The following is a 22,305-nucleotide window of genomic DNA, read 5'->3' as shown; positions in this document are numbered from 1 at the left end:
ACAATTTTTATATTTTGTTCATAGAAATGCGTAATTCGGTGCTGTAATTTTACGCGACTGGCGAAGTTATCCGTGTACAGTGGGCAGACCCGACTAATCGATAATAACATTCGTTGTTGTTGCAGCCCTTATTATTTTACATTTTATACCAGTGAAACAAATGTTGCGAAACTGGAGCATTCTGAGTCTTCTTGTGCTTGTTTCGAAATTAAAACGCTGAGTTTCAGGTGGGTCAGGAAATCATTATTAAAAAAAACAAATGGGTACAATATTGCTATCATTTATAACATAAGGGTTTTTTTAATAATGATTTCCTGACCCACCTGAAACTTAGATTTTTGGTAACAAAGAAAAAAGGTTATACTACATAGGCACATTATCTTTTCAGATTTATTGTAGACATTTTTTAAAAAGTATTGTTTATCAGAAACATGTGAATATGAACATTATATTATCAAGCTGTACCTATTATTCAAAATTTGAAATGCTGATTGCTGCACAAAATACACAGTTAAATGGAGTGAACAAAATTCATTTAATGAAGTAGGTTTATATTAAGACAGTCCATTAAAAGATGCCAGTTGTTTCTTTGAACTGCCATGCAATTTAACATTAATTGTCCGATTACTGCTTCCGCTGGCTTGCTCACATATAAATTCGCTTGCATTGTTGACGTAGTCCTCTTCTTGACATCTGCTCTTAATGTAATTTTCAACCTTTTGTTTCAAACATGTTTCCAAGTGATAAACAGTAAATATCAGGGCGATGTCGATGACCCAGATGCAGAACAAGAAGTAGCGAGGCCATTCCTCAAAATAGTCTTGAAGATCACAAAAAAACATGAGTGAATGATAACATTTTTTTGTTGTTATATAAAACTGTAAATGATTTCTTACCAAATGTCCAGTTTGCTCTCATGTCTTCTCAAAATAAAACTGCAAATTAAAATGGAAAAACGTTATATGCACTTACAAAGTCACTTAAATGTGTAACAAAATAAAATATTAAAAATGGACTTAAGAGTACTAACCAGCATCAGTCAGCAGTAACAATGAGTTCTCGTTTCACGCTTTTTGCAGATATGCACAGTTTAAAACGGTGTTGAAAGACACTTCCTCTGTGGTCCAGCTTGGTGAGTCAAATGTCAGTTTTGTATTTGGAACAAAAATAAAATGTGAGTCAAGTCTTATTTTCAAGCAGAAATGTACTGAATGATTCTAAATTATTTATAATCAATTGAGCAACAGCTGTTGTAATAATATTGAAATACCAGGGATGCAGAATATAGACCATTTCAAAGCAGAAGTCACAAGTGGCAGAAAAACAGTGGTAACAAGTGGAGGAAAATGGACGTGACCCACTGCATAAGACAAAACATGTCTTCTTTTGCCTTTGGGTGTCAGAATAGGAATGCAAATAAGATGGTCTTTTTACAGAATACCGTCATCGAAGATGCCCTTTAAGGGGGTGTTTACATGACACCATTTTCAACTAAAAACTGAAAACTTTTTATGTGTTTTGGCTGTTCATTTACACAAAAACAGCATTTTAGGGGCCTGAAAATGCAAAAGGGTACAACATTTTTTATAAAAAAGGAACATTCATTACATCTTTTCATCCAACTTGATTGATTCTACATATAATTCTTTGTTACTAGTTAGGAGCAAATCTAGATCATGAGTATAGTTTTATTTCTCCTTTTGTTATTTTCAGACACACAGTAATTCTGACTGTGTTAGAGAGACATACATTATCAAAATATATATAAATGTTATCCACCGTAAGGAAAGAAATGTTAGTTATGATTAATTAAAGTTAAAATTAAAATTTCTTCCACAGTGCCTAGTGTTTCTTTACAAAGTGACATCACCAACTACTGGTGTGGCATGAATAATACAGCGTTTTTAGTAATTTTCCTGGATTACTGTGAACGGGGATCCTTTTGACAACATTGTTGTCTGTACATGAAACATTTGAAAGATGCAAAGGAACTTTTCTGTGTTTAATATACATTGTTGTCGTGTAAACGCACCCTAAAGCAAAAAAAATGATATTTATGGTTGCATTAAACGAACAACAACAAACATCCAAATGGTCTATTTTCTAAAATCAATCAAACAAACAAAAAAAAAAACTAAAGACAATCCAGTAGCTGTACTACTTTCAGAGGTTCTCAGTTGCCACTGTAATATGTTGTATTTATTGCTATAGTACTCATGGTAAAGCAACAGAGTTGACTTAATATGTTACTAGAGAGTAACCACATGTAAAGCAGCGATAAGCAACACATACAGTACATGTGCAAACTGATGACTTCAGTTGTTCAGTACTGCAGAATTAACCACACAGAAAATGGAGAACAAGAAGATAATTTTGGTTTTTGTCTTTTGTGTTTGTGTTTCTTACTATCACAGAATTTCAGACCCAGTGGAATTGAATTTATTACATCAATGTAACAGCTGTAAGTAACAAGTTTGGAAATGGGTGACTTAAATGGTTGTACTTGTTTGATTAACATAACTCTTAAATAAAATTGGTCATAAAAGCTCTCTGACTGCTTTCACACTACTATTGGATATAAAGGACAAGATGATTGTCAGTAATTAAGGCCCTCTGAGTCACTGAGATTATATTGTACAGAGAGACCATGTTGGTCAAGACCTCTGTCTAAGCCTGGAGGCAAATCATTGACATCTGCCACTTAGATGACTTACTGCTGCTCAGTCATTACTGAATAGGTCACTGCACGTACACATAGCCCCTGATGAGAGAGTCCAAAGCAGTTTGATCATGTACCTGTTTTTGTTGTTGTTTTTTGCATAATTCAAATAATGAGGAAAAACTATTACAAGAGCTCTATCGACCAACTAGCAGAGCATAACATCCAAATATATAATCTATTCTGTGAAAGAATGTCAGGACAATCTCCTTATAGACATTGTAGCAAAAATGATATTGAATTTTTGACAGGAATGAAAACGAGGCAATGAGGGATAGAATTACAGTGCGTTCAATGGATTGTACTGTTGTTTAACAACATACCAATTTTTCAGCTGATGAAACGTCTTTCAGGAAAAAAAAAACATTTAGGTAAAAACTCCATCAAGTTGTGAAAATAACGTGATGGGATCTTTATAACCGTACAAAGGTCCTAGAACACATAATTTTCACAACTCACAACTTTTAAAACTGTGCCATTGTAAAGACTGTAAAAGTCTGTTCCTCGCTGCCTTGTTTTCATGATCCCTGTTAAATTCAATATGGCATCTAACCTGACTAAGGACTTATGTCAATCATTAGAGAAGTTGTTTTGCGATCCATACTAACAACTGATTTGTTTTCATGTTCACCACATCGCATCATTGTATTTCCCATTAATTTAAAAGCCTCCACATGAAGAGCATCACGGAAGATTCGGGTTTCAATCAATATAATCAATTTGTCCAAGGTATTTAACATTCAGGCCTTTCACTTGGTAATACACTCAAATAAGGAACAGCTGCAGATAGTAATATTAAGTGTCTGGCTCACTGCAGTGAAAATACCAATCTTTTTTTCTGGTGAATCGTTAAATCATTTTAATCAGTTGGATGTGCAAAAGTTGGATGTGGTCTCTTTCTTGAGACAGGTTGTGAATTTTCCCAAAGTACACTGGCACATGATTCTTCAGGCAGGCCACGACTTGTGCAGAGTCTCTGGTATTCAAACAGCAGGTTTAAGGTTTGGTATTTGTTTGTCTAATATTAACTCTGAGCCAAACACACACACATCTCAAAATGTTTAGTATGTAATCTACCATAAACCTTCACACTGTTGTTTTCGTGCAAAAACAGGAACAAACAATTTAAGAATTGAATAGCTAATCATTTTTCTGCAGTATACAGAGATGCACAGCTTGCTCCCTCTCAAGGACAAAAAAGCCATAATCTATTACCATCATCCACCATTGCTTCTGGTTCCTTCCAGGTAGGGGGGTTTAATGTGCCAACTGATCTCTAAACCGATTTCATGCTGACTTGCTAGAGGGTAAATTGAGTCAACAGGTCCACCTTTGTGTTGTCGGTGACCCTATTACATTTGGACAATTGATTTGACCAAACGCTTATGAATCACTACCCTCTTTTCTGCCCAAAGCATCAACCCTCTTTGATTTAATTAGTGTTCACTCCTGCACTTCTGTCATTTAGCCTTGCCTAGTGGGGTTTTTTTATTGGAAGCACAAATTTTAAAGATGAATAAAATATATGGCAAACTAAAAACATAGTGTCTACCTATGTGCGTGCTTGAGTGACTCTTCTACTTGAGGAAGCAAACATTTTTGGTGGCAGATTCTTTAAAATAATATTGTTTTACTTTTTATGATATTAAATATTGGCTTTGGAATATATGTCATAAATGTTATTGTAGCCTTAAATATGCTGATTTGAATGTGATGAGGCTTGAACAATGTGTTATGTATAAGAATTTGAAGCAGACTTATAGAAGAATATAATTATGTTGTTTCAGGATAATGAAGCAGAGATTAGCTCTCTTTAGAGTTTTGCATTTGCCATATTTTAAAGTTGCCATGAAATCAAAATTTGCATTTTTTTTTTTTAAAAAGGAATATTGCAGTATTAATTCTAAATGTTTTATCCGTGCATGTTTTATTTTTTTTTTCTTCAAATTTAAGTAGCCTCTTAAATCAAAATATTTTCTCTCTTTCAGCGACTTCTTTTTTTCTAATGACGTGTTTACTGGCATGAGGGTGGGACAACCTGTCACTCACATGAGATCACAGCAATAGCAAAATCGGAACCATCCAATCAATTCCTGATGGACAAAATCAAGTCCTGCCCTACTTTTTTTTTCCTGTTTGAGCAGACATTTCACTTGGATATACATCACAGTGCAGCGCTTCCAGGTTCTCCATCAGAACAGCGGCTCAGTATTGGCCAGCTCCAGCGTCAACATCACGTGCATGCGTTGTGGTGCTCACATGAGCGTCGGCCAATTCTGAGCCGCTCTTCTGAAGGAGAACCTGGAAGCGCTGCACTGTGTTTACAATGTGAACAGCCTAAGAGACTGACAGGGAAGAGAAGAAATGGTTGAATAAAGTCATTATTTTTGTTTTGTTTTTGAACACAAAAAGTATTCTCATTGCTTCATAACATTAAGGGGTTAGTTCACCCAAAAATGAAATTTCAATGGTTCGTGACTTTGGCAGTTTGACTTTGGCAGTTTGATACATGCTCTGGACCACTGATTCGAAACAAAAGATTTGTAAAGCTTTGAAGCTTCATGAAGCAGTGTTTGAAATCATCCATCACTAAATATTGTTGAACAAAGTCATTATTTAGTTTTTTTTTTTTGGCGCACAAAAAGTATTCTCGTTGCTTCATAACATTAAGGTTGAATCACTGTAGTCACATGAACTGTTTTAAATACGTGTTTTGTAGCTTTCTATAGCGTTATTTTACTGTCAAATGTCGAGAGCACATTATTGTGACGCGAGAGCATATCAATGTAATGCGCGAGCGCAAATCTGTCCGCTCGCGCGCGGATTTCCTATGCTCTCGCGCAAAACTGGACGCGCGCTCTTAAATATACAGTGATCTCTTATGAACTGCCTCTCTTCTAGCTCAGATGCGTGTGCACACTCAAACTGTTTCCTGCGTGCTCAAACTGCACATGTGCGCTCACGAATCTCTCCGTGCTCTTGCAGAAATTAATTTGCTTTTGGATTAAACGTTGTCAAAAGTTATCAACCAATCAGAAGAGACGATTGATCCATGAAAATGATACGTGGAATCTTATTGGCTGAGAGTGAACTGCGCCTGGAATTCTTTCTACAAAAATGGATATTTCATTTCTTTACAATTTCATAATATTTAATAATATTAATCAAAATGCAGGACATATCTTAGAAATGGCTTGTAATGGGGCGCTTGGATGTTTTCTATATTAATAAGCTGGTTTGTCTAACTGCATCACATTACAGGTCAAACCCCACTGAACGATTTATCCAAAACCATCATATTAGCCAATATCATGGACCAAAACATTAAATTAAACATTATTTAAAAACAAAAGATTAAACAACTAATAATGTTATAAATCAGTCTATTTAGAAATGTGTAAAATGTTATAAAGCCTATTTAAAAATATGTATTAATGTAAATGAATTCATTACAATATCGTTTGAAATTAATGAAGATATGATTCGTCCAGTGTTTTTATATGAATTTCTTGAATTAATGATTCCGATCATCAAATACATTTCAGTCACTGGTCACCACCTACTGGCAGAACAGCGTAATAACATTAGTCTCAAAGGTCATTTATTGCTAAAATCAGTGTATTTTCGGACTATAAATTGTTATTGCAATACTTGCATTATTATTTAATGTTTGCAACACAGAAGTATCAATAGTGTGTTGTTGAAAATGCTTTGTGAAGCTGTTTAAAACATATAGTTTATGACCACTGCTTTCAGCGGCAATGCAAAACCAGGTTTAAATATTCCAGTATGTTCAACGCTATCTCACGACCAATTCGTACTTATTCTACGAGGTGGTTATTTCGTATAAATTCATACGACCTCACTCGTGCGAATTCGTACGATTTGTCTAAACCCCAGTGACGGTTAGGTTTAGGGGCGGGGTTTGGGGTAGGTCATTCGTATGAATTCATACGAATTTGTCAACTCGTAAAATACATACGATTTAGCAAAAAACGTATGAATTAGTATGAGTGAGGTCGTATGAATTCATACGTTTTAGCCACCTCGTAAAATACGTACGAATTGCGTGAGATCGGGTTGGTATGTTCGTTATTTCAAAGGTTTAGACATAACCGAATCGTTGTCATTTAGGAATAAGATCGTGTTATTTTGATTAATCATGCATACATAAGAGCTTAAGTATTTTTGTATGTTATGTTTTATACCTGACCTCAAAAGAAATTGACTATTGTGGTATATGTGAAGTATTAAGGGAATGATGATCTGACCTGATCTTGTTCGGTCTTAAATCAGAAGATATTTGTCGGTAATACTTTACAATAAAGTTTCATTAACATTATTTAACTGCATTAGTTAACATTAACTAATAATGAACTGCACTTCTACAGCATTTATTAATATATGTTAATGTTAATTTCAACATTTACTAATACATTATTAAAATCAAAAGTTGTATTTGTTAACATTAGTAAATGCACTGTGAAGTAAACAACCAACAAACAGCTGTATTTTAACCTTAACAAAGATTAATACAGTAATTTATTGCACATTGTTAGTTTATGTTAGATAATACATTTAACTAATGTTAACAAATAAAAACCTTATTGTAAAATGTTACCTATTTTTTATATAAATTTCAACACAAAATGTATGACCACAATAACTTTAAGAAACATTTTTTGTTTGTTTAGATAAATTGGGGTTTGACCTGTAAAGGGATGCAGTTAGACTAGGTTACATTTCATAAATATTATGAAATATCCATTTTTTAGAAAGAATTCCAGGCGCAGTTCACTCTCAGCCAATAAGATTCCACGTATCATTTACATGGATCAGTCGTCTCTTCTGATTCGTTGATAACTTTTGACAGCGTTTAATCCAAAAGCAAATTAATTTCTGCAAGAGCACGGAGAGATTCGTGAGCGCACATGTTCAGTTTCAGCGCGCAGGACACGTTTGAGCACGCAGGAAACAGTTTGAGCGTGCACACGCAATATCTGAGCTAGAGGAGAGGCAGTTCATGAGAGAACCCTGTTTATTTGAGAGCGCACGTCCAGTTTTGCGCAAGAGCATAGGAAATCCGCGCGCAAGCGGACAGATTTGCGCTCGCGCATTACATTGATATGCTCTCGCGTCACAATAATGTGCTCTCGACATTTGACAGTAAAATAACGCCATACTTTCTGGGTATTTGAAAGTGTAAAATTATCTTGCTGTCAGTGGAGGCCTGACTGAGCCATTGGATTTTATCAAAAATATCTTAATTTGTGTTCTGAAGATGAACGAAGGTCTTGCAGGTGTGGAACGACATGAGGGTGAGTAATTAATAAAAGAAATTTTTATTTGTGGGTGAACTAACCCTTTAAGGTTAAACCACTGTATTCACATGGACATTTTAACGATGTCTTTACTACCTTTCTGGGACATGAAATTGGTCATGATGTTGCTGTCTATAGGTACGTCAGAATGCTCTCGGATTTAATCAAAAATATCTTAATTGTGTTTCGAAGATGAACGAAGGTCTTACGGGTTTGGAACAATATGAGGGTAAGTAATTAATGACAGAAATTTCATTTTTGGGTGAACTAACCCTTTAAATCTATATTTCCACCACTTTACCCACATCTAAACTCACTGGACATGACAAGTAATGCTCAGTTTAAAATCGTTGCTTATTCACATTCAGATAAGTCTTAAGGGGCAGTGCCATGTTCTTAAGTTGTGCCTCAAATGACGCACTATACAGTAGCACTTGTACTATAATCTATGTAATGTATGCTCCACATATGTACAAAGAAAAGCTGTGACAGTTGAGTGCATGAAGTGACCAACATTCCACACTTTGTTTTTTCAGTTCACTAAGTATCATTTGGGTATTTAAAGTACACTTTTTCTTCTTCGAATTTTCAGTGTGAACACATTCACACTATTTATACTACAAAAAGGTATAGAATAGTGCGCAAGTACACAAATTGAGACACACCTCTAGATTTGAACAGGATGTGGGCTTAAGGAGAATAGAGTCCAGGAGATAGTGATAGATGAAGCATGAGATAAGAAGTTTTATATTCCTTCTCCATCACAGAGCCACAGCCAAAAGTAAAGATGGTTTCAGGCAAATTTTTCTCTTTAGACTGGCAGTACAAAAAGACTACTGCAAATATAGGATAAAGAAACTTTTGTGTAAAGATTTTGAAGTACATATTTGTAAAGGTCAGGCATTTGGTCATTTTGACACATTGTTGATCGGGGAAGTTAACACGATAGTTCAGAAAATCTGATAAGCTGTCTTTCAACTGATTGGTCAGAACTGAGAAAGAGGAACTTTAGGCAGATTTTACAAACACTTTAGAGGTCATATACAGTGCTCAGCATAAATGAGTACACCCCCTTTGAAAAGTAACATTTTAAACAATATCTCAATGAACACACAAACAATTTCCAAAATGGTGATGAGACTAAGTTTAATATAACATCTGTTTAACTTATAACATGAAAGTAAGGTTAATAATATAACTTAGATTACACATTTTTCAGTTGTAATCAAATTAGGGTGATGCAAAAATGAGTACACAGCACAACAAAAACTACTAGTAGTTTGTATGGCTTCCATGATTTTTAATGACAGCACCAAGTCTTTTAGGCATAAGTTGGACACATTTTGCAACATCTATCTTTTTCCGTTCTTCAAGAATGACTTCTTTTGGAGACTGGATGCTGGATAAAGAGTGATGCTCAACAGCTCATAGCTGTTCGATTGGGTTCAGATCAGGCACTGAATCACTTTCACCCTGTTCTTCTGCAGAAATCCAACAGTGGCCTTAGATGTGTGTGTTAGGATCATTATCATGTTGGAATAGTGCACGACGACCAAGGGCATGGAGTGAAGGTAGCATCTTCTCTTTCAGTATAGAGCAGTAAATCTGTGAATTCATGATGCCATCAATGAAATGCTCCCTGACACCAGCAGCACTCATGCAGCCGCACAAAAGGACACTGCCACCACCATATTTCACTGCAGACAGCATGCATTTTTCTTTGTATTCCTCACCTTTGTGACGCCATACAGTTTTGAAGCCATCAGTTCCAAAAACATTTATCTTGGTCTCATCACTCCAGAGTATAGAGTCCCAGTAGTCTTCATCTTTGTCAGCATGGGTCCTGGCAAACTCTAGGCAGGCTTTTTTGTGCCTGGGCTTTAGGAAAGGCTTCTTTCGTGGACGCCACTTATGCATGCCATTCCTCTGCAGTGTACGTCGTATTGTATCACGGGAAATAGTCACCCCAGTTTGGGTTTCTACTTCTTTAGATAACAATTATCAGAAGACGCTCCTGTCGATGTGTTAACTTCCCTGGACGTCTCTGTGAGATGGCTGCAGTTTCATCTTTTTTAAATTTTGGACTGCTTTTGCTACAGTATTCTGACTGATAAGTAAAGCTTTGCTGATCTTCTTGTAGCCTTCACCTTTCTGGTGTAAAGAAATTATTTTCTTTCTCAGGTCTTGTGACATTTCTCTTCCATGTGGTGCCATTGACAGCATGAAATAGGAAGGGGTTTTAACACCCTTTAATAGTCAACAATCTGCTGGACACCTGTGTAGCAAATAATTAGACTCACTTGTGGTTGAATTCTTGTTAAATTAGACATTTGTAGTCTAAAACTTGGCTTTGCTCCACAGACTTTCAGTTTGGTGTACTCATTTTTGCATCACACTAATTTGAGTAAAGTTGGAAATTTTGTTCTCTAAGTTATATTATTAACCTTACTTTCATGTTATAAGTTAAACAGATGTTATATAAAACTTAGTCTGTCAAAATTTTGGAAATTGTTCATTGAGATATTGTTTAAAATGTTACTTTTCAAGGGGGGTGTACTCATTTACGCTGAGCACTGTATGTCACTGTTTTACATTTCAGCTGTTTTATTCCATGGTTAGTAGGATTTTATGGCATCCCTCAGATCTGCTTTCTGTGACTTACCCAAACAAAACACCAGATATTTCACAAGAGTTAACATCACATTCAACAACAACAACAAAAAAACAGGATGCCATTACACAAAAGTTAAATGCATGATGTTTTTGCTTGTTTCATGTCCATATATATTTGTATTCACAGATCGTTTGGCCAATATTATGCTGGAGTGAACATTTAATGCATGGTAAGTTGACTGCATTTTGCACCTTTTGTTTTAGCTATGATATCAACAAATAAATAACACAGAAAATGGAGCACACGTTTTGCAAAAGTTGTTGACTTTTGTCTTTTTCCGGTTGTATAAATGCTTTGCTTGCAGTATTGTAAGTAATGATGAAGGGTGCAATTCTATGTGCTGGCACAGCATGTCATATGCAAGTCAATGCATCTTTGTAAATGAGAAGTAAATCTGAAGGAATGTATGTATATAGTTTTTTGAAAGATCATGTTGATAGTTTTTATATAGACACCTATATACAGTATAGGCTGCACCGGTACATTCACTTCTCTTGTTCTTCTGGCAGGTTCTTTAGAAAACATGAGCTCATGCTGTTGGCTAATCTATATTAGTCTCTCCATTATACTTTCAAAATGAATGATTACATCCTTCAAGCATTTATGCATTTACATATCCGCTTTTGATTAACTCTACATTTCTCCACAAATGAAAGAAATTTCCATGAAGCCATTTACAATCATTACAAATTCCCGAGGCACTTTCACCAGTGAGTTATTGGTGATTATTGGCAACTTGGGAAGGCAAGGGCTCCCGTATTTACATTGGTGTGAGTTTACATTATTGTCTTATGACATGGCACAATAGGCCTATTATATACATAACATGCCGTTTAACTACAGAAAATAATTTAAGAGAACAGAAGCTGTTCAATGGGAAACTTTTCCAATTGTTCAGAGAGCACAGGCTCTGTTTTAGTTATAATATAAGAGAAAATAGAGCAAAAAATGGGCCTTGGATAACAGTTTACAACAATATCTGCGCCCTAAATGAAAAAAAGCGCAGAAGCTGCGCTTTGCAGACAGGTTAAGACAGAAAATGAGTCATTTAGCGCTATTCTTCATGGGTGTGCTGCTACTGTAGACTGCACACACACACACAGAGACACACACACACACACCTACTTTGGAAGTGAAGGTTTAGGACGTGGATCGACAGCAGCATTGGACTTGCAATCCACTTCGCTCGTGTCACGTGCCTACGTGGTTTATTCCAGTTGTGAATGGCTTCGCATCATTACAGAGTTTATGAATGAAGTGTTTCTTTGGATTAAGGAGAAACATGGACAGGTCTTGCGGCGTAGTAGCCTACGACTGGTGAACCCACGCGCACTGGAGCGCTCGCGCGCGCAGCACATAGTTGGCTGACGCTTCGGATTCTTTGTCAGTTACTTTTCTGCCGTCAACTTATCTCTGTGCATCGGTACTTTTGCGAATCTCTCAGGCAACTGCTGAATCGTCTGAAATGGATATATCTAAACGAATGCTGATTTTATACCTAGCCTGCTCGCTCGGACCTGTGAGTATGAACACTTAATTTCTGTTTTCCATGTAATTAGTCATCGACGAAAGAGAAGCAATGAAGTATTTAACACACCTAGTCCTTAAACAAAATTGTCAGGTCCACGGATTTATATGCTGTTTCATTCTTCTTTTTTCATTGAAGAATGTTTGCGTTTAAAATTTGAAGCCACGTTAAATTGTCCTGACAAAAACAACACTTATGTAAATTAACTGCGTTTTATATATATAGTAAAAGTGTAACCATGTTTTGGTTACCTTTTGTGTATAACCACAGTTTTACTACAAATACCATGGTTAAACTGTGGTTAGTGTAGTAAAACTCACGGTTAATTTAGTTACCTCAAACTGTTGCTGTTCTGTCTCAGAGCAGCTGCTGCTGTTCTGTGTTTTTCCTCTTATAGCAGAATTTTTTTTACGGAATTGAATTAAACTACATTTCATTAGACTCTCTGAAGAATTACATTGACTTTGCGATAAAACGATAAAACGCAATCAATTTAAACTTTCCGTCAGAAATGAATGCAATTTAAGATAAAAAAAATAAAATAAAAAAAACTGCTGACAGGATATAGCCTAACTGTCTAATAAGAGAACTTACTATAGCCTAATAAGAGAACTTACACTGAAATTTTGATAAAGCATAGGCCATTTAAGGATATTATTAATAAATCTGATTTAAAGTGAATGATAATCAGATCTTGTGCATGTGTGGAGTTTGCAGTGACATTTACAGCCTAATAGTTTAAAAAGAAAGCATCTTTCGTAGTCAGTATGCATCTGTATTGCAAGTGTAGATGTGAAGTGTCCATCAAAATAAATATAGAATTGTTTATTGAATTATGTCAAGCGTAAATTTCATTAGGTCTGGCCAGACGTGAAGCTATATTTATTAAATTCTGATTTCACATTTTATAAAAAGTGCTGAAATGTAAAAATAATGCTTTACATCATTGTATTTATGACACATCACATATCACTTTTTTGTGCTACAAATATTAGAAATCTTATAATTTCTGCAGGTTAACCAGGAACATCAGTTTCCTGTCAGTATTTACTTTAAATCCTTCAGGTTTAGTGCTCCAAACTGATAGTGGTAGTGAAAACAGCATGCATTTGCAGTGTTACCATGGGAAGATTCCTCTAATTCTCACATGTACAGCAAATGTTCACCATCTAAATTGGTTATCATATTGTTTATCATGCTTTTTGAAATTGTGAAATCGTTTCTTCGATTTGGTTCTTTGAAATGGTTTTCTTCTCTTATTGTGACGCCATGGAAACAACCCTCATCTTCTTCTCTGTTCATCCCTGTGTCCATGTCAGCACTGTCCTTGAGCTCCTTCCTCACTGCAGACAGTAGTGACTCATGTCTCTATACAGTAGGCTACAGCTCACCGTGCCACTGAATTCACTTCTGAATATGTCACCCCAAGCAGTACACTAGCCTATATGTTTAAAAGAATGCTCTTGTTTGCTCTGGGCACACTTGTAAAATATAGCAAACATGCTTTTTCCACTATTTTAATCAAAAAGATACAGATTGAATGGCAGGATCTGTCCAGTATATCTATCAGTATGTTAAAAGATTTAGATTCTGCTTTGTTAAAATGATAAAACAGAGAATGAAATGATAAAATAGTGCTTAATATATGCTAGTTTTATACATTTGTGTGGATATAGCAGTTTATGTGCTATAGATGAGTCTGTTTTCACCCATAGTATCTTCCCCCCCCCAGAAATTATGGTAATATTAATATGAGATAAAAGGGACACACAATTCTGGTCCGGTGTTGATAAAAGCATTTTTGAGCCTTTTTGATGGGCAAAACAAGTTGTAAAACACTGCTGTAGGTCACACATACTGACTTGTTTAGGTATACCAGAGTAACATTTGAACCAGATGGTCATATTTCTGTAAACATACTGTATGTTTTGTGAGTAACTATAACTAACAGTGAAATTTTGATTGATTGCCACCTCTCAATGGCTTCATCTGCCAGAGTACCTACCATAAATCTCACTGTCCTCTGGTGCTCTATATGGAGGAATCCATGAGAGCATATTCTTATATAATACAGCCCTCATTTAGGGGAAAATTGGATACAGCTGCAGAGAGACAGCTTTAAGACAAATAATTTATGTTGTGAATTTTTCCACCATATAGATGTCCAAAGGTTAGTTCCTTAGGGATCGACAGAGGTGAAAGGAGACGTTATTAAGAGCTTCAGGTACATATGCTATGAAAAATTTAAGGAACAACATGAATTGTCCAACTCTTCATCAAATCTCCGTGACACACAGGAAAAGGGAGAGGCAGTGTCACATGTGCAACCAGTTCACTTCGTTCTCTTCAAACAGTAATTTTATTCAGCTTGTAATGTGATCAAAGGTCTATTGCTATTTAGAAATGTGATGTAGTGTATATTTAAAAATTAAAATATATTTTATTGGAAGAAAACATACCTCATGTCACTAATCGTGTTATTGATTTAAACAGATGCTGTCCGCCCAGATGTGTGAGATCATGTGGGAGCTGGAAGCAGAGAAAAGGGAGTGTTTGTCCATGCTGAAAAACATCACCTCAGGTATGTACACTATATCCGTGTCTGTGTATGACAACTGTATGCATGTAAAGACCGTGTGATTTCTTTGTATTGGTGATGCTGTACAAATATCCTGGTAATTTTACAGTAAAAATCATCAGATGTGGTTACCAAAATCAACTTTTTACCTTAAAATGTACTGATAACCACTATAATAATATAAGTGGTGCATTAGAAAGCCACATGATGAATCATTAGTGGCCTGTCCATAAAAATGTCCAGTATTCGTGTGATGGTGCTCAAGGTCATACAAACAAAGACAAAACACCATCAGGGTGGCTCCCTATTCACAGAGTGTGGAATCGCAAAAGTAAACGTAAAACGTGAGCGCGCATTCAAACGCGATTTCAATACCCAGCATTTTTAAAGTGGCTCCCTGATGCATGCAGATATCTCCCAATATGAAAGCTCTCTTAGGCTGGGCTGTGTAGTTGTAACAATCTCTTAGCTCTGTATCATGCTTGAAGAAAAATGTAGTCTCTATTTGCACTTTAAATATTGAAAGAGCACTTTGATTATGCACTTATTGTTTGCACTTAATAAGACTAGATAAAACTGTTAATCATTTTTATTTATACTGTTTTTATTTCTATGATCAATTTGTGGAAAGGAGTTCAGTTAGGAGGTCAAAAGTTGTAGAAGCTCATAAATCATGAACACTGAAGAGACTGAGAGAAATCATACAGGAGAGAAGCCAGTCAGTTGAGTTAGTGGAAAAACCTTTTACAGTGCTTGAGTATTGTTGTCTTTTAATGCATATAATAATTCATACTCAGAAAGTAGAACTGAAATGGCATTCATTACAAGATGATTAGTTACCACATTTCAAATGCACATACTGACTATTTTTCTGGTCATGAATTTTGTCACTGAGGATTTCTTAAAAATACTTTGTAAAAATCTTTTCTTGAACATAATCTCGTCTCATCCCATGAGCTACCGGACTCGTCACAACCCTAATTCATAGTTTTTAACTTGCAAAAATAATACATTTGACAATTACATATAATGAAACGGTAAAGCAGTTAACTAATTAAGGTTTTTACTGTAGCATTTTTACAGTCTTTTTCTGTAGAAATTACAAACATGTTTACAGTGTGCCAGTAAGGTGATTGTAATACTAAAGGTCTCACTTCAACTAGAAATGTTCATCAACAAGAAATAGCAGCATAAATCCATACAGGAGCACTGCAAACGTAAAGCATTGTAAAAATGTGGAGTATGAGGTTAACCTAATACTGCAAGTGCAGCATTTAAAGTGTTTTAAGATCTGATAAAAAGCTAGTGTGCAAAAAATATTGCTATGCTGCTTATCTGCATATCTGTAAAAGTGTCAGTATTTTTTTCCCTCACATCTTCCCACACACTGCAGTCAGCTCTCTTCTCATTACTGTAGATATTGTAGATTGCACAGATAATTGTTGTTTTGTGATTGCTTGTTTGGGTTATAACTTATCAGGTTTTAGAAGAGGTTACAAAGGCATGCTGGCTAATTAGGCAGATATGTCATTATGTGCAGTGCGATCTTCACAACATCAGGTGTCAATGGCTTAGCAAACCTCAGCAGGTTGGTTTTGCTTGCGGCAAACACATTCTATTTTCTATGCATTATTTTCCATCACTGATTAGTTGTTAGACCTTTGTTCAGAGAGCACATGCACTACCCACAGAATTAAGTTCAGTCCAGATTCACACGCTGTCACATTCTATGTAATTAAGTCCCTTAGAGCCTTGTAGAGCCTTTTCCAACTAATGATGCTTATTTGTCTGCTAAAAATAACTGAAATTATATGAATTGTGCTTTTTTCCATCTCAATATTAAAGTCTGATTCTGCTGTGATAATGAAAAACATGAAAAGAAGGTCACCAGTGATATCAAGTTTTGTTCATACTGGCAAGGAGGACAATAACCACAAATGAGCTATGATAACACACATTTAATTACAAATTCTAATAACACATCACATATTAGAGCACCTTAATTACTAGGATCATTTACATGGATTTGTGTGTGTGTGTAAAAAATATTATTTCTAAGTGTCTTAGTTTGTCATGAGCTTCAGTGCCTGACTATTGGGCATGCATCAAACCGAAACGCTGGCTATTCCTGCCTAATCTCATATCGATTTTGTCCTTAATGGACAAAGTAATTAAAACAGCTAGATGTATGAAACAGATCTGATTATATATGTGCTGGTGTGTCATGGTTGTGTGTTGTCATCTGTGTGTCCTGTGATTTAAATCTTAATCACAAATCTCCCTTGAGTAATATATCTTAGACCAATATGCAAATTGGTTTCTCAGACTGTGAGATGAACTTTGATAAAGCGCTCTCCAATGGCATTGTTTTTGATTAGTTTCTTTTTGTCATGTAGCCCAGTCTGATATAAAATCTGATATCAGTTGGATTTTAAAATGATTTGATTCTCAGAGCAAAATCATCCTATCTATTATCTAAATGCATGTTATCTATCTTATTGTGAATGACTTATCCATACATATGTTTTTATATTAAAATTTGTTTTGACCTCATAATTCTTAATCAAAATGTCTCCTAACCTTCTGGAGACATATGTCGGATGTCTCCAATCATTTAGTCCACTTAAACCTGTACATTTCTCGCATTCAGATTTTTCTTCATTCAATCAACAATCGATGTATGTATTGAACCAAACAATTTCCTGCCCTTCCTTCTGTTGCTACCTATACTACATCACATTAAAGGTGCCCTAGAATCAAAAATTGAATTTACCTCGGCATTGTTAAATAACAAGAATCCAGTACATGGAAAAAACATACAGTGAGTCTCAAACTCCATTGTTTGCTCCTTCATATATAAATCTCATTTGTTTAAAAGACCTCCGAAGAACAGGCGAATCTCAACATAACACCGACTGTTACGTAACAGTCGGGATCATTAATATGTATGACCCCAATATTATGAAAGGCATTAGACAAGGGCAGAACGTCTGGATCTGTGCACAGCTGAATCAACAGACTAGGTAAGCAAGCAAGGACAATAGCAAAAAATGGCAGATGGAGCAATAATAACTGACATGATCCATGATATCCACAGGTGAAAACTCTACGTTGTTATTGAAGTTTGATGGGTCAATAACCAAAACAATTTTACAGGATTCTGTAATAGAATCTAGACCCTATCACCAATTAAAACATGATTATAGGTGGCAGTATTTAGTCAGTTTCTGTCTCTTAATCAGTTTTTCTTAATTTCTCTGGTAAGATTGCACAGGTCAATGGGATCATGCATGTTGGCCATCAGCCAGTATTGGAGAACTGGTCACCATCCCCTGTCCAAATTACTTCAGCCATGTCAGTGATCAGCGAGGTATGTCAATATCTTTTCCAATAAATATAAAGATGCAAAATGTTTTTCAATAAACCTGTCTTTCTTGTGTTTGTACCATTATTCTATTTCTCTAATGTCTTTCAAAGTCACTAGCAGTTCTGCAACCTCTTTAGAAACATATTTTTAGAGAAAGCAAATGTCCTCGTTATGGTTGAATTAGCATCATAACCAATATGACGTTAATTAAAGACTATGCCAAATCCTTTTTTTTGAGTTCTTCTGATTAGTTTTTGATAGTTCTGGAGACAAGAGAATGATTGTCTGTGCTTTTGGGACCTGCTGCTGTAATTGAGCAGTGACATTGACGCACAAACTTTTCATTAGACTTTCTCTGGGGAGAGCCTGGAGGGCAATTATTTGCTGAGAATTCATGACTGCTATAATTTATTCAAACAAAGAAAGCCATGGCTAACTTTTAATACCTTTTAGTAAGCCTTTTGTGGTTGCATTAGGATAATCAGGATTAGCTGTGTATTTAGCAATAGAACATGAAATCAAGGTAGCCATGTTTTATGGATACCATGAAGCAGTCATGACATTAGCATAGATATTTAACACACACACACACAAAATATGAAGCAGCAACTGTTTTTATCATTGATAATAATTAGAAATGTTTCTTGAACATCAAATCAGCATATAAGAATAATTTCTGAAGGATCATGTGACAAGACTGGAGTAATGGATGCTGAAAATCCAGCATTGCTATCTCTGAAATTACATTGAAATTGACTTTGTGAGGTGAAAACAAAAAGTGTGGGATTGTTTAGAAAGGCAACATGATACATTCTGAGCCCACTTGTTTATGTGGATTGTTTCATTCATATATGTTGCTGAGTGAATGTCCATTACAGTCCTTGACTTATGTATTATTTGCTGACTAGCTAATAATTAAACTGCTAGCGTCATAATTTCACTAGCTTGCAATCATGGATCGTTGCTGACTTGTCTTTTCTACTAGACTGTCCAATGTACCTGTCAATCATGCAGTTTTTTGATGGACAGCTTTAAACATGAGCACTCATGTTGTGCCAGACATCATTCAAACGAAACCTTACCTTGATTTATTTTAGTGTTTGTTACCATCTGGGGAATTTAAAAAAATGCTTTTTTTATAAAGTTAATGTAACAGTCTTCATTTTATATTTTCAGTAATAATCTTTTTATATATTTGAACCTGGCTCTTAAATTTTCCTTTTCCCCCTAAAGTACACAGTGGAGTAAAAGTGTTGTTGAAATGAAATGTCGGGAGAAACTGATGGCAGTTAAGTTTGCCAAGGTTGAGTTGCTCAATAATCATGAAATTGTAAAGGAAAATGACTGTGTGGATCAATAAGATTTCTGTCAAAATTTCAGCTTTGAATTACAAAGCTGATTTCATCGTACGAACTGTTTACACATATCTAATGGCTTCCAGGTCATATCTCTGTCTTGTTGAAAGGGGCATGCCTTTCCTGTAAAACTCTGAGTGCTCTGAGAGAGTGCTTTCTGGAAGAAATCCAAAACATGGATTGAGGGATTTAGATGGTACAGGGTGAAATGCAGTGGATTTATTTTGTGGAGTTCATGCAGGAGATAGCCTTTGGTAAGCTGTGATACAGGCCAGATGTGAATGGGAAAAGACCTGGATATTAGTTTGGAGGGTGAGCCAAATTGACGATCATGTGATGGGGGAAAAATCTGATAACTAACTTACTGGGAATGTTGAGTATGATTTTAGTGGAGACAGAGACATATATAACTACTGTGTTGATGGAACTATTTATGAACAAGAGGGAAGAACAAAGGACGTGCGCGGACCCAGTGGACACAAAAATCCTCATTAATTTATAGCAAACAGATTGAGGTTTTCTGGACTAATCAAAGGAAACATTTGTTTTCCGTAGCACCGATTTCCCAGAAATGCTTGCTGTTTATTGCCCAGAAGGAGTGTTTAAAATATATTCAACAGTGAATGTTGGTAATATTCACTTCAATTGTTTTATTGGGGTGCCTACAGTACACAGAGTTTACTCTGCATTAGTGAATGCCGTGATTACGTTGATTTCAGTAGGACTATGTGAAATGTATGCAACCGTAAGTTGGATTGAATTGCTTTTGAAAAGCCAGTTCACTTCTTTTAATGCCCTCAATAAATCATACACATTTTATGGTTAGGTACCCTTACTTAAGCCCAAAGTATACTTCGGCCGTCTGTGTTCGTGCACTGTCTGCATGACGTAATTTTCATCATCTGGAGGGCTCACGGACGTCCGGACACCCTGTCCGCGTGCAGCCTGATGGTGCATTCTAAATGGTCGATAGATTGTGAAAACAGTCATGGCCGCCATATTGAAGGGTCATTCTAAACCGAAGTGCTCAAAACTGGCCACTTCAAAGGGCCCTTCGGAATGAAGGATTTCGAAGGGTACAACTGATGGACACTTCGGGCCTCCATGATCCTTTGCACAGGGAAGTGGTATGACGTCACAGAATGGGTACAGGAGGCTCGGAGTTTGATTTTACCTATAAATGTATGTATAGTATTTTTCTATGCTACTGAAATATTTATACAAGTTAGATTTGGTACATTATTATGGTCAAAACGAAATTGTACTTCAACAAAAATACCTTACAGCTACTTTTATCAGTCTATTTAAATGTTTCAAATACATAGACACAATATACATTATATTTAAAGTGAAAGACTGGCAATAGCTTATAATATAAGTTACTATGCGTATTAATACAAAGAGGTACACCAGGGGGGGAAAAAAAACGAAGGCGCCTCCTTGATTGTCTCGTTAAGATGACGCTGGAGTGCATTCCAAAAAAAGTTTTTTTGACTCCTACACCCTTCATCCCTTCAAAGTTCTCACTCTGGAGGGTAAACCCTTTGAAGGGATTAGGGCATAGGGATGAGCCCTTCCAAATGGAACGCAGGGGAAATTTCGAGATCGTGCAGACGGTACGCGTGCAACAGCGCATGCGCAAGCAGGACAGATGAGTCTACTGGGTGGCAATATGCACAGTATTCTGAGCACAGTCTGCAGTTGTCGAAGAAGAGTGTGGAAAGATGGATTTGAAAACGAGACGAGAAAACTTAGAAGCATATCCATCTCCATCGTTTTTTATTCTTGTTCACTTGGTGTATCTTCTGAACTATGTTGCAATGGTGGATGCACTATTTTTCTTCTTCGATCCTGCCCAGTGAATGTCCTATTGATGACACGATGTCTGGTTAGAGCAGGGGTGTCCAATCCTGCTCCTGGAGGGCCACTGTCCTGCAAAGTTTCGCTCCAACCCCAATTAAACACACCTGAACCAGCTAATCAAGGTCTTAGGCATAGTAAAACCTTCCAGACAGGTGTGTTGAGGCGAGTTGGAGCTAAACTCTGCAGGACAGTGGCCCTCCAGGACCGAGTTTAGACACACCTGGGTTAGAGTATAGAAAAAATTGTACCGCGCATGTGTCGAACTCTGTCATCCGCACATCCGCGGTTGAGTATACTTTGAAAGATGCGCAGACAAGACATGTCCAGTCGCGGAAAGTGAAGTATACCCGGGCCTTTACTCTGGGTTTGATTTGTTTTTTGGGTTTTTTTTTTTTTAATGGACACTTTAGCCACATTTGAATCTATTTGTATTAAATAACAAAATATCAAACTGAGTGGCATTTATTTCAGTGAAATATAGCTTTAACACCTACCAAGCAAAATAAGTGTGAACTTAAGGAGAAATTACTTCAAAAATCATTCTTAGAAGCAGTTCAGGGGAAGAACAATGTTCTGTTGAACCAAATATTCAGACATTTTCAAGTGGTTTAATTGTAAAAATGTAGCCATTTGGGACTGTTGTGTGTGTGGAAATATCAGTTTATGGCTCTTTCCTAATAGCACTGATGCTTAGTGTAATCAAGCCTGAAGACTCAATCTCAATTCCAGTATTCCAGCTGTTCCTATATTATCCAGCAGAAGTAAAATTCCTTTCTTGAAGCTCAATATGTCCAGTAGTAGTATCAGATTACAGATTCAAAAGAGTCTACCAGGTCTTGTGTTATGGTCAAATCAAAAAGCAATTCATCTTTATAGGAGCATGAAAAGGAAAACGAGCGT

General features: G+C 36.1%; 1 protein-coding gene and 1 long non-coding RNA gene across 2 annotated transcripts in view; one reads left to right on the top strand and one right to left on the bottom strand.

The window, feature by feature from the left end:
• Window positions 1–340: 340 nt before the first annotated feature.
• LOC137003313 (uncharacterized) lies at window positions 341–11,957 on the bottom strand. The gene is made up of 4 exons (XR_010891955.1): window positions 11,840–11,957; window positions 1,031–1,128; window positions 897–935; window positions 341–820 (listed from the first exon to the last, which is right to left on the bottom strand). It is a non-coding gene; the product is annotated as an uncharacterized lncRNA (long non-coding RNA).
• The window catches only part of vipr1a (vasoactive intestinal peptide receptor 1a), a 28,628-nt gene continuing 18,099 nt past the window's right edge, over window positions 11,777–22,305 (top strand). The window contains exons 1-3 of the mRNA XM_067363422.1: window positions 11,777–12,233; window positions 14,736–14,823; window positions 18,086–18,190. Coding sequence (XP_067219523.1) covers window positions 12,180–12,233; window positions 14,736–14,823; window positions 18,086–18,190 — 247 coding nt within the window. The 5' untranslated portion in view covers window positions 11,777–12,179. The remainder of the gene's footprint in view (window positions 12,234–14,735; window positions 14,824–18,085; window positions 18,191–22,305) is intronic.

This window comes from Chanodichthys erythropterus, chromosome 16, assembly GCF_024489055.1.
Source record: "Chanodichthys erythropterus isolate Z2021 chromosome 16, ASM2448905v1, whole genome shotgun sequence".
Lineage (NCBI taxonomy): Eukaryota > Metazoa > Chordata > Actinopteri > Cypriniformes > Xenocyprididae > Chanodichthys > Chanodichthys erythropterus.
The sequence above is the reverse complement of the archived record's forward strand: the minus strand, read 5'-3'. Positions and strand labels throughout refer to the sequence as shown.